The sequence below is a fragment of the Poecilia formosa genome, unplaced genomic scaffold (assembly GCF_000485575.1).
Source record: "Poecilia formosa unplaced genomic scaffold, Poecilia_formosa-5.1.2 Scaffold189, whole genome shotgun sequence".
NCBI lineage: Eukaryota > Metazoa > Chordata > Actinopteri > Cyprinodontiformes > Poeciliidae > Poecilia > Poecilia formosa.
The window spans coordinates 1322632-1334890 of NW_006800128.1; the positions used below are offsets into that span (position 1 = coordinate 1322632).

Consider the following 12259-nt stretch of genomic DNA (forward strand, 5'->3'; position numbering starts at 1 on the left):
AATCTGGATCCAAAATCTTAACTAGAGGTTCTTTGTAGTAAGTCAACACTGGTATATACTTCTACAGTTGAATATTGTTCATGGGTCGAGTGATTTTTTTCATGTCAATCCTGAACTTACTACTTCCACAACCTCACCTTAGATAATTCAATTCAGTTCAAAAATACTTTACTAATTCCAAAGAGAAATTAAACATTATTATACCATCTAGTTGTTATAGAATGGCTCTTGGCATAAAGGATATACTGTAGCTGTTTGTATTACAGCAGTTCTGAAGGAGCCTCTGACTCAAGACACTCTGTGCTATTTGCAAAATACTGGCGATTTTACAAAGGAATCTGTTGCACTGCCATACGACACTTTTTCAAAACAACTTGACCTACAACCCTTGTAAAAAATATTTTCTTTTCAATCTCTTGGTGTGAAATTAAAACTTGTATTTCTCACCTAGAAAGTATAAAGTAAACATTGAATCAGGTAAACCATTACATTTTATTGAGAAAAACACATTTGCGCCTTTCAAAATATGTACCATTCATAACAGAAATGTGAAACTACACATAGAGTCACATTGAGTCAAAACGGGACTTCTGTCAGACACTGAGCAACACAGCCATTTATTTTATTCAGTATGAGTCAACTTACTTTTAAAACTAAAACCTTGTCAATGTTTGTTGATCGACAATAGATTGAACTTTTATAAATTATCTAGAAAAAAGACAGAGCAGAATAATCTGCTGTGATTACCACTGAATACCTGGCGATGATTGTCTATGGGTCAAATCTCTTGGGATTATTATTAGACTTTTTAAAAATGTTCTGTAGAAATAACAGTCATCTTCAGCTGTAGATCAGCTGATAATCTGGAGGTCCACCAAAGACAACCTTTGCTGTGTTTTAAAAAGATCTGGTAGATCTTAGACCCAGAAAAGATTCTTAGCTGTTCTAAAATTGGTTTTCATGAATTTGTGACTGTTCTCTGTAGGATAAGGGAAATGTTATTCTTTTAAGATTCTTTTTAGATTTCCAACAGAGCCACAGTATATCTCAAATAGATTTGCAGTTGACCTCCAAAGGTGTTTTGCTTGTTTGTTTTAATAGTACATCTCCAGTAATGTCAAAGACTTCTCAGATGTTCTCAACACAAACATCTGAAAGGGTGAGATCAAAGAGGATGCCAAGTTTGTTGATGGATCTCAGGTTGGTTAGCCGATGTTTGTATTCAAGAACGTGGGAATTGTTAACAGCCACCTTGAACTCTGTGTTGGTGCACAATATCTTCATCTGCAAAAAAAAATAACATTAACAACATGTTAGTGAACTAGACTCTGAAAATGCAGCAGATTCACAGACACCTTTATTCCCCAAGACGGTAGAAAATGTCTGACCTCAAACGGCTGACCCAGGACAAAGGGAAACTGATTCACATCCCTCTCCTCTTTCCCCCACTTCTCGCCGATGAGTGAGTTCCTGACAAGAGCCTTTCTTCCATTTTCATTGAAGCGAGGATTAAAGTGAAAGGCAATATCATTGCCTGCAGACAAGTTCACCGTGAACCTGATTGACAACAAGGACACAAAAGCAGAGTGATTTCTTTTGTGGTTTAGCATCCTATATTTCACACAAATATGACAGTCAGTAGAGAAATATGTTTGATTAAACCCTCAGTGTTGTTACTGACTTCTCAGCATTGGGTTTTACGGTTCCCCTGATGGTGATCAGTAGTTTATCATATATTCCCATTGGCAGTCTCTCTTCATAGGGAACAGCCTGTCAAAAAGTAAAGTAATTAACACATCTCCCTTTCTGTCCATATTTCTTGATGCATTTCTCATTTTCTTTGGTTTTCTTACAAGATTCTTGTAGGGTGCGGCTGGTATAGCTGGTCCAGGTCCATTTGAACCAGGACCACTTGGGAATCCACCAGGTGCAGTGGGTTGACTTGGGTTCCCTCCTGGCCACATATTATTGCCTCCGGATTGGCCTCCAGGCCAGGCGGGGTTGGAGGCAGGTTGACCACCAGGCCACATTGGGTTGGGGGCAGGTTGCCCACCAGGCCACATCGGGTTGGGGGCAGGTTGCCCACCAGGCCAGGTGGGGTTGGGGGCAGGCTGCCCACCAGGCCAGGTGGGGTTGGGGGCAGGTTGCCCACCAGGCCAGGTGGGGTTGGTTGCTGGCTGACCTGAGTCAAAATGCCATTATTCATTTTTAATGATCCATTCACCTTTTTTATATAAAGCTATATTTGTCGGCAAAATGCATCTCAAGAAAATTACAAAAGAAAAATCTGTGTCGTTCTTAATATGAATACATATTCTTGGATTTTTATGTTTTGACTATGGACCTCAGACACCATATTGAAAATATATTTCAAATAATCTTTTGTTGTGAAAAAACAAGATATTGTCAGAAATGAAGACTGAAGTAGGTGAGAAACTAATCCATAATAGACCCTGAAGCTCCCTCTCCTCATGGGTGAAAAACCAGTGGCATCTGTGAGTTTTCTACCACAGACTTGCAGGAATTTAATGGCGGACTCCAGTGGCATTCTGGGACCTTGTAGAGACTAACAGATGGCTTTGTCTAGCAGAAGTAGAGGGCAGGAGATAGATGGTGTATTTTTGTTAAAGCGCTTATCGTTGGGTTCAAAATATTGCTTTTGAACCTGAAAGGTGTCAGTCTGGCATCCATCATCTACCAACAGAGCTCCCATCCAAGAGAGAGAATATCTGGTGATGTCATGACTGGCGAAGAGGTCAAAGACTGCCTTCAAATGGAGGCTAGTCAGAAAGCCTGTGTGGCCAGCTTATATGTTCCAATCCCTCCAGATTCCATGATCATAGAGTAAAAGCAGATAAAGGCAGCAGCAATCTAGATCAAATCTTCAATATTTTGGAAGGAATCAGCAACACTTTGGCAAAGAAAGTTACTTCTTAACTGGATGAGAGGCAACCAGTATGAACAGTGTTGATATTTAGTGGGCCTTGAGAAGAGTGAACATAGGGGATTTTAATTACCCAAACACTATTTTAGTGAGTATTAAGGGCTCCACATCTTTAAAATCTCCTGAAAACATTGGCTTTCCCAACATTTTTAGGACTTTCTTGTAGTGATTATTCATATTATTTACTGTACATATCAACACTCGCTAATTAAAACCATTCAGCATTTGGAGGGATTGGCCAAGATTGTACCAAAAATTTGGTACAAGTGGAAACCAGAGACAGGTCTGTAAACTATTTCTCTTCAAGGAACTGGTATGTCTAGATTAGCCAAAAGACAATTCAAGTGTTGACATAGTGTTACAGCCAGCAGTCACTCAGTGCAGTGGGTGAAGTTCATTGAATACAGAGGAGAAGGTGCAAGATATGTACGCCTACATTAAACAACAAAAGAATAGTTGAATGCTTCTACCTGGCCAGGTGGGGTTGGCAGGCCAAGGACCTCCTGATTGGTTGTTGCCGCCAGAGGGCCAGTCACCAAGAGCATCTGAAAGCTGCAAAGAGAGAGAAAGTAAAGACACCTCTAAACTCAAGGTCATCACACATTATTTCAATATTTCAACAGGTTGATTGTTGGTGAATCCAAGATGCTTTATTGTCAACAGATGAGCTGTCAGATAAAGTTCGAATCGAATAGTAATGTGATCCAGCATCCTAGGATTTCATAAATAACAGTATTTGTTGTGAACTGGTGCTATATAAATAAACAGAACTGAACCATTACAGTTGTATGTTCAGTGTAGTTATATTGTCATGTTGTGGTTTGCAAAAGACACAAAGGCAGACAGTTACAGTGAAAGAACAGAAATCTTAACTGACTAGGAAATGATAAAAATCCAAACAACCCAGGATAATGATATGTATTTTTTTTTTCACAAAGCACTAAAACTGGGTCTCCTACACTCATTGGACCCTGCTAATTACATATTGATCTGTAAGTGTAGTACATGAAAGTGAAAAGAAATAAATAATTATCCTAAGACACATGGCTAAGGGGTTAGGCCAGTTCATAAGAATGTCGTATTTCTGCACTTCAAACTTAGAATAAACATCTCTTACATTTAAAAGTTCACTTTTATTGTGGAGCCATTATTACCTGTCCCTTGGCTACGTTCCCAGGAACTGCCTGACAAGCAGTTGTGAGAAACATTCAAGTATGCTTGAGTGAACATCTATAAATAAGATCTGATGTAAAAGTACATGAGCCTAAAATATTATGATTTGACTTGCGACAGACTGGCAACCTGTCCAGGTGACCCCGCCTCTTGCCCAAAACGTTCGCTGGAGATAGACACCAGCACCCCTCCCGACCTTACTAGGGACAAGGGTGGACAGAAAATGGACGGATGGGTGGACGGATGGACAGACAGACGGACAGATGTTATGATTTGAGATATTCCTGCATCTGTTCCAATACATACCAATAACATCTCTTTAATAGGTGTTTATATATGCATGACATGGATTTTGCCCGTTTTTGCCAACATGCTATTAAGGACAGATAAAAATAACAGTTTGCTATAAGAACCACTTTGTTACTGAGCCAGCAACAGCTCTGTTGGAAGATACTACTGAGGAAAATCACATGAGGCGCATTAGTTCAGAAGTCAGCTTGAAATGTTTTATTTAGGAACATAAAATAGAAGAAGGTTGGGACAACATGACTAGACTTCAAGAAATGGGGAAACAATTTTGAGAAATCTAATCAAGCTGTAGATGATCAGTTGACCATGAAGCTAATGTTTGGACCAGAGTTAATCTTATGCTTGATCAAACTGTATGATCATTTCCAGATTCTGTTTTGAGTGGTAAGGGGAGCTGTTAAATCCTTCACTTGGGTGTGTTAACTCCTCCACCCCTGGCTCTTTTAAAATCATATTTACTTTTCATGTCTGAAATAAAAGACTTTACTTTTACTTCCATGTTGGATCTGTTCCGTTTTAATCAAATTCACATGGAAAGAAAACAATAAACACAAAAATTCTGTTAATCATACCAATAAGTAAATCAGACTTACATCCATCATGCTCTTCTGTGAACTGAAGTCCAACTGGAAGCAGCAAATAAACAACACGTGAGAAAAAAACCAAACATTTTTCTATTTACTATTAATCTGGAAATATTTTTTAAAAATGAATATGAATGCAAAATGTAAAAGTGAGGATATTTGAACAGGTTTAATTCAAATCAGTTTAAAATGTGTTTTAAACTCTAACATGTGTCACGCCAGGGAAAGCCACAGATTGCATAACATCTTCTCTCTGATGTAATCCTTCACCCCAAGTATTTCTGGGACATGTGGTGACAGTGGGTAGAAGATATGTCTATGATCAGTAATCCATTATTAAAGTTTGAAGTTTCACATTTGTAATTTCATTTAAAATGTTGTTCTCTTTAACTTCTGGATTTATCAGCCAATGCCAATATCCTCACATAGATCCACAGAAGTGGAAGCTATTGTTTGCATGAAGTCTTGCTTTGGTTCTTTTCAGCCCCTCCCAACAAACTAATGTTGTTGTTTTCACTTCTAAAACGATATGACAATAAACATTCTGTGAACTCAATTTCAGTCATGTTTGTTTTATGTACTAAGTACATAAGTGTCTCGAGTAATACCATAGCACTAAAACTCACATTTCTGTCAGATGTTCATTCAGCAGCTAATGGTTGGCTTTCTCAGTAAATTCCTTTCCTGGCCTCTATCTGTGGATCTGGGTGTGGTTACAGTCCACTTCCCTGTATATTTGCATGTCTATCTGTGTACACTGGTTACTGTGTATACCTGACTTATTTCTGTACACACGGAGTTTTATTCACAGACTTCTTTCAAATCCATAGTATCAGCTTCCTTGAAACTCAAAATGAAAGTGTTTCCTGTTTCTGTGCTTTTTCTCTACAGTAAAGAGTAAAATTGCCTCAGGACATCTCAATGAAACGATTCACAAGTTTAATGTTGTCGATCTCTGAGTCAGTTCAAATCTGTGCAGGGACGTTTTAGTAGAACTGCTTGCTCTTTTTAGAAAGAGTCAATCATGAGTGTAAGAAACGGAAAAGAGACGTACCTGTTTGCTGGAGAACGGCTCACTGTCAGGCTGTAGAACATGAGAGTGAATTTAAGTGCAGAGCCACGCCCTGTTTTCCTGCTGAGACGTGTTACTGTAACTAAACCATAACAGCCATTTGTTTATGCTACAGCTAACCCAAACCTAAAAAATGTTTGATTTGTGCTTCACCTTCATCTCTAGAATACAAGTTTTTTTGTTTGTTTGTTTTTGTTTTTTTGTCCATCAAAGGAAAATGGGTTCAGATGAATTTTAGTACTAGTAACCAGGGGCGCGGTATCGGGGGCAATTCTAAGGGGCCTTGACAATAGGGGGCCTTCCACAAAAAACAATCAAAACAAAAAAAAACAGAAATTAAAATAAAATCGGCGCCCTGTCAATTACTGTTATTGTGGGTTTTTAAAAAATTCTTTTTAGCAGTAAAAATTTAATGTTACCCCTCCCAGACCAAAAAGCACACATCTATATTTACACTGAACTCCCCCCTGTATCTGCATGAAATGGTTCGTTCCTGCTTGGCCCACTTGACGGTGACGTTTTCAGCAGCAGTCAGTACAAGACAAGAATGACTGTGTAAGTTACTATGCTGTCTAGAAAAATAATGAAGTCAAGTTTTCAAAAAAAATAGAGAGATAAGAGAAAGAAAAAGACAAGAGTGTGAATTTGTAACAGTTTTTCTCCAAGAGAGGTGAGTAGACTGTGTGAGATTAACAACCATTCAGCATATAGCTTAGCTACAGACTACTGTTTGCCAATGTAGCATTTAATGAATTAAGGAAAAGAAATACAAAGATATTCATATATTTAACTTGTGCCTGTACCTCTTACCACACTTAACCACAGATGAGTCAGTCAACAACAGCTCTAACCACCATACCAGCATAAACCCTCTTCCTCCCCCTGCCCCAGTGTAAAAACTGAGCAACACTGTGTTCAATTACAACCTAGTTAGCATCGTCCCAGGGAATCCATAGGAAATTCTCTGTGTCTTTGCTCTTTCTAGAATTACACAACAAACCACTATATTTGTTCCTGACAGAAATTCAAACAATCTTTATAAAATGATAATAAAAAAACAGCCTCCTGTCTGGACTGTAGTCAGTCCACACAGTTTTACCTTGGCTTGCATTTAAATTACACATATATGTTGCCACGTCCCTCCTGACCCGTCTTCTCCTAAGTGAAATTAAAGCTGCAGTATGTAACTTATTTTTAAAAAATATATTTTTTTTTAACATATTTGCTAAAACTGTCATTGAGCTGTGACAGTGTAGCATGAGAGATAATTTGTGAAAACATTATTTCCTCTGCCTTCTTCCAGTGCTATCTAGAAACAACTGATCAGAAGCAGGAGGTGGGTTTTAGAACTGTCAATCACAATCTCCTGTGGCTGCTCATCCTCCCTCCCCCTTGCTCTGTGCTGTGCTGTAGCTAGCATAGCACAGAGCTATGTGGATTCAAACTGAATGCTCAGTTTAGTTAGCATAGCTACCAACGACGGCAGATAAAGTTTTCCTATAACAATAAATTGTTTCTCCACCATTAGCACATTTAGCAGTGAGTGAATGAGGATGATTAACAACACCAAGACCGTCCTCCTGGTTCTGATTGGTTGTTTTTGGTCAGAACGGCGCATTACTTTAGCTAACAATAGTAGTTCAGAGAGGAGGTAGAGGAGATTGATTTTTTTCACAGATTATCTGTCTCATAGCAAACCGTCATAACATGGCGGCAAGTTTAATAAATATGGAGATAGACTCAAGAAATTGTAACAGTAGCTGCGCAGGGGGGGCCCAATTAAATTTTTTGTCATGGGACCCAAGATTCCTGGCAGAGCCCCTGCTACTAACTTATATTTCATTAAGTTGAGATAAGCAGTAGGATTAAATAAGTCTTCACATCTTCCTACTTCTTTTCAAACAGAAAAGTAGTAGTAAACAAAGTATTTTCTTCTTGGTTATGTATGCACATGTTTTTCTGTGTCCTACTGATTACTTGTTCTCGTGATTTTTAAAACCTGTTGGGGGAAAAAAATAAAAATAAATACAAATTTTAGGATAAATGAATGACAAACCTCACAACATAAGTTGGAACCTGATTATTATTTTCTTGGGTGTGTTGCTCAGTGCTGCTGTGCAAACTTTTGTTCTTTTGTGCACTTTTGTTTGAAGAATTGGACTTTGTTCTGTCTGGAAATGCGTTGCCATGTGAACCAAAGAGCATTCTAAGATTCCGACCCACCCTTAACACTTCTCATGACTCACATCTTTTCCTCTGCAGGAATTCTCAGAAGTGATCCCAGAGCTCTTTGCTAGCAGCCACTTTCAGCCGTACCCTTGGCATCTGTAACTGAACTGTTCTAGAGTGAGAGCTCAGATGTTTCTGGTTGGAGTTCTAGAAAAACTGCCGTTTCATGTTTTCCCCTTTTTGTCTCGTGTCAAGTCAAAGCAAGTATGAAGTGGAGTCCGAAGCAAAGATGTCCAAGTCTGGTGTCCTGAATGCTGTATTTAAATGAAGTTGCAATTTCACTCCAGAGTAAAAAGAAAAAAAAAAATCAAACAACTAAAGTGGATTTACATGTCAGAACAAGGAAGTGGAAATGAAGAACTAAATCTTCAAAATGTTTGTGCTTATAGAGCAGATTCTCATGTTTTATCCTTTTTATTGAACCTTGTTGTTTTATAGTTTCGTTACGTGAGAAAATCAGATTTTGCTTCTATGACTTAATCTGCCCAGATTGATACATTCATTTGAAATATTGTGTTCTACAATAATGAAAGCTATTAGTTTGCAACAATTACTACTATATAGTATATCAAAGTTTAAAGGACCAGTAATATTTAAAACCCACTTTTATGAGCTTTATATCATATTATAATGTTATTCCCTCATCAAAACATACCTGGAGTGTTGCCGTGATTCTTTCATGCATGTTTGAGGGATCCTTTAATCTCCATGCCAACCATTCAGCTAGGTCCAACCAGCAAAAAGGCTGGTTGGACCTAGCTCTGCCTTTGAGGAGCAGCTCCTCCCTGGAGCTGCAGCTTCCAAGCTTCTGCCTCACAGAGCCGCCCCCTTCCTCCCCCAGCACAACAGAGTTCATGTTCTGTTCCAGCCATCACTAACCCAAAACAGAGTCCCAGGCATAATTTGAGGGTGGAGCTCAAAAGGCTTGTGTGAGAAATGTGGCAAACAAACCTGAATGTTGGCCACATTCTGTCAGAGAGAATTTGCCTACGATTCAGTGGTAGGAAATGGTAGGTTTACTTTGGCTGTGAACTTACAAAAAGCCAAGGCAATTTTTAACAAAGTAATAATTTAGAACAATATTAGTAAGCCAGGTTGCTGCGTGATTATCAGAAAGTAATATCCACATAGTTTTCACTCTTGGCTACTGTTTATGAATACCTGCCTGATAAGGCTTAGATACTAAATAACAATAAATCAAAGATTCATTTCAACATTAGTGTTCTCAAACTTATAGAAAAAATACAAAGCATATCTCCAAAATTTAAACGCTTATTAACCAAAATAATTGAAACTTCCAGTTAAAATATTTTAATCAACAAACTCACTAAGCCAATAACACTCAACTAAGCTAAGTAAATAAATGAAAGAATAGTGAAAACCAATAACTGATCAAACAACATAACAGTAAAATATACAAATAAAAAATAAAACAAATAACCAGTAAAAATGATAGAAAGATGTCACAGTTAGTATGTTACTTTGAATGTTGAGATACCAGGTTTGTTTTGTGAAGTTTGGAAATGAGACCAAATTAGTTTTCAGCCAATTAATTTGCACCAGCATGTTTTCACAGGGTATGATATCATATCTGCCATCTCATACGCTGTTATATCTGGTCTCATGTGATTTATGTATTAAGTTGTTTCTTTTTTTACATTTCTCATTTTAATTATTTTTTCAGTCACTTGATGCACCGTGAGGCTGTTTTGTATTTCTTTAACAGACCAAACTCTAACATATCGATGCACTTTATTATTTTTACTGATTTGGAGGGTTTGTGAAGTCTGAACTGCTTTGAAACTCTCTCACTGTGTTGCAGGGTGATCCCTTGGAGCAAAATGGGGAAAACAAACAGACTCTGTCAGTAAGGAATCCATCTAGTTTAGAGCCAAACTCCATGACTCATCCTGAAAGTCAGCCAGTCTGGGTGTGTTCCCACTAAAGGGTTATTCATCATTACACTTCAAACTGGAAACTGTGTTGAAGTATGTATTATGTAACTACAATACCAATAATAATAAAATCGAAACTTCATGTGACCCTTCCTGACCCCACTAAGGGACAAGGGTGTAAAGAAAATGGATGGATGGATGGATGGATGGATGGATGGATGGAAACTTCATGTGCAAAAGACTGACATTACACTGTAATGAACATGAATGAGTCTTTATCAATGTTTATGGCTGTTGTCATGAAGGGTCATTCAGTAAATAATGACCAAAGTCCATTAAAAGTCCCAACTTTACATTATTGTGTAAATAATGACACTTTCATGCAAAGTTGGAACATTTAATGGACTTTTAATGCACTTTTGCATTAAAGCATCAAACTTAAAGGACTGTCAGACATCACCATAGGCTGCCCAGGGCTTTATGTTCTGAATAAAGCTACAGACCACAGACTTGTGAATTTGAACTATTTTTTTATGTTTAAATGGGCTGTTATCCGTGTTGCTTGTGAGCATCTTCTACCACACTTTATCCTTCCACTTAGCTTTCTGTTAAGCTGCTTGGATACAGCACCCTGAACATCCAGTTTTCTTCAGCAATATCATTTTGTGGCTTAGACAGTGACAGTCTACTAGACAACTACCATCTCAGCAAATTTCAAATTTAAAAATTGGAATTTTCAAATGTTGAAATGTAAAAAAAATTTAAAAAAATCCCCATTGCTGTCAGCTATAACATTACTTTAGCTATGAGGAGGTCAGTAAGGGCACACTTCCCTCTCATAGGATGAACTGAATACATAGTGAGTTTTAGGGCAGATCGGGTTTTATTTAGGAATCACTTGGGTTGGTCAATCAGTGGAGTGAATGTGAACAAGTTAATGATGACAGGATGAAAGGTGTTCAGACAGAGTCAGGCACTCCGAGTTTCCACTGGCTTCCATCCACAGACTGACAGTCACAGAGAGTCTGACATCTCCACTGTGGGACACGAAGCGTGTCCGGTCTGACGGCAGAAGACTGTTCCCACATAGGCACTGTGGCTTAGTGTTGCACCGGGTTCTGGTTTGTTAGTTCAGTTTTTCCAGAAGTTCGGGTTCTGCGCCATCCTCCTCTGGAAGTTCTCATACCATTTGAGGATGCAGCTGGAGGGGATGAAGGTCTCCGTGGGGTTCGGCGTCATCTGCGCCTGGGACAGAGCGAACGAGGAGGCGAAGTTGTAGAGGCTGTCCAGCATTTTCTGGGTGAACTGCATGAACGTGTCCACAGTGGACACCGCGGCGCTGGACACTGGGATCTGCTGAGCCAGCTGATCCAGAGCTTCAACGGACACGCCGACCTGGGCCACGGACGGCGACACGGAGGCCATCAAGCCGAAAGGGTGCGCCCCGCCCTCCCCAGCCTTCAGGCCAGAGATCTTGAAGATCGCGCTGGGCTTGTCGTTGGTGATGAAGCCGAGCAACTGCCACACAGGAGCGCCACTGCCCGGGTCCGGGAAGGAGAAGTATACGGCTCCTCCCATTCCTGCGGGGAAAGGCACGGTCCCCAGCATGAACACTACCACGTGGTTCACATTCTCAAAATCCGCCAAATTAAAGACGAATTTATCAGAGGCGACCTGTACCGCGTCAGTCTGGACCAACCTACCGGCCACCAAACACCCGAACATCTCTGCGGACAGCTATCAACCCGGTTAGCTTAGCCTAGCCAGTTGCTACTGAATACAAACAGAACGTGAGAAACGTCTTCTTCTTCTACACTCATCAGACAGAAGAGAAAAAGCACCGGGAAGGAAATTGCTGCCCCCTTGTGTCTATTTATACAAATCCCTATTAAAACGACTTTTTGGGAAGCAAAAAATGAGCGCGTGATGAACTATTTAAAAAAAAAAAATAATTTATATATTTCGCATAATATTGCGACGACGTATTAGGCCCGTTGTAGATAGAAGAAGGAGGAGCAAATTTCGATCAAAAACACTGAGATTAATTTAAGAA

General features: G+C 39.2%; 2 protein-coding genes and 1 long non-coding RNA gene across 5 annotated transcripts; 1 reads left to right on the forward strand and 2 right to left on the reverse strand.

The window, feature by feature from the left end:
* Nucleotides 1–473: 473 nt before the first annotated feature.
* Nucleotides 474–6135, reverse strand: lgals3b (lectin, galactoside binding soluble 3b). 2 transcript variants are annotated; one of them, XM_016678746.1, is made up of 8 exons: nt 6065–6135; nt 5020–5052; nt 3415–3496; nt 2153–2182; nt 1854–2086; nt 1682–1770; nt 1389–1557; nt 474–1284 (listed from the first exon to the last, which is right to left on the reverse strand). In XM_016678746.1, the coding sequence occupies exons 2-8, from the start codon at nt 5026–5028 to the stop codon at nt 1129–1131; spliced, it is 768 nt and encodes a 255-aa protein (XP_016534232.1). In that variant the 5' UTR covers nt 5029–5052; nt 6065–6135; the 3' UTR covers nt 474–1128. The 2 variants fall into 2 exon arrangements, with proteins under 2 accessions (XP_016534232.1, XP_007566336.1); XM_007566274.1 differs by having other exon boundaries at nt 1854–2182.
* Nucleotides 2009–2901, forward strand: LOC107837914 (uncharacterized). Its single transcript, XR_001663964.1, has 2 exons — nt 2009–2094; nt 2161–2901. It is a non-coding gene; the product is annotated as an uncharacterized LOC107837914 (long non-coding RNA).
* A 4931-nt stretch (nt 6136–11066) lies between the features above and the next one.
* hikeshi (heat shock protein nuclear import factor hikeshi) lies at nt 11067–12106 on the reverse strand. Of its 2 annotated transcripts, XM_016678747.1 has the most exons (2): nt 11910–12106; nt 11067–11786 (listed from the first exon to the last, which is right to left on the reverse strand). In XM_016678747.1, the coding sequence occupies exons 1-2, from the start codon at nt 11929–11931 to the stop codon at nt 11338–11340; spliced, it is 471 nt and encodes a 156-aa protein (XP_016534233.1). In that variant the 5' UTR covers nt 11932–12106; the 3' UTR covers nt 11067–11337. The 2 variants fall into 2 exon arrangements, with proteins under 2 accessions (XP_016534233.1, XP_007566337.1); XM_007566275.2 differs by having other exon boundaries at nt 11067–12104.
* Nucleotides 12107–12259: the final 153 nt, after the last annotated feature.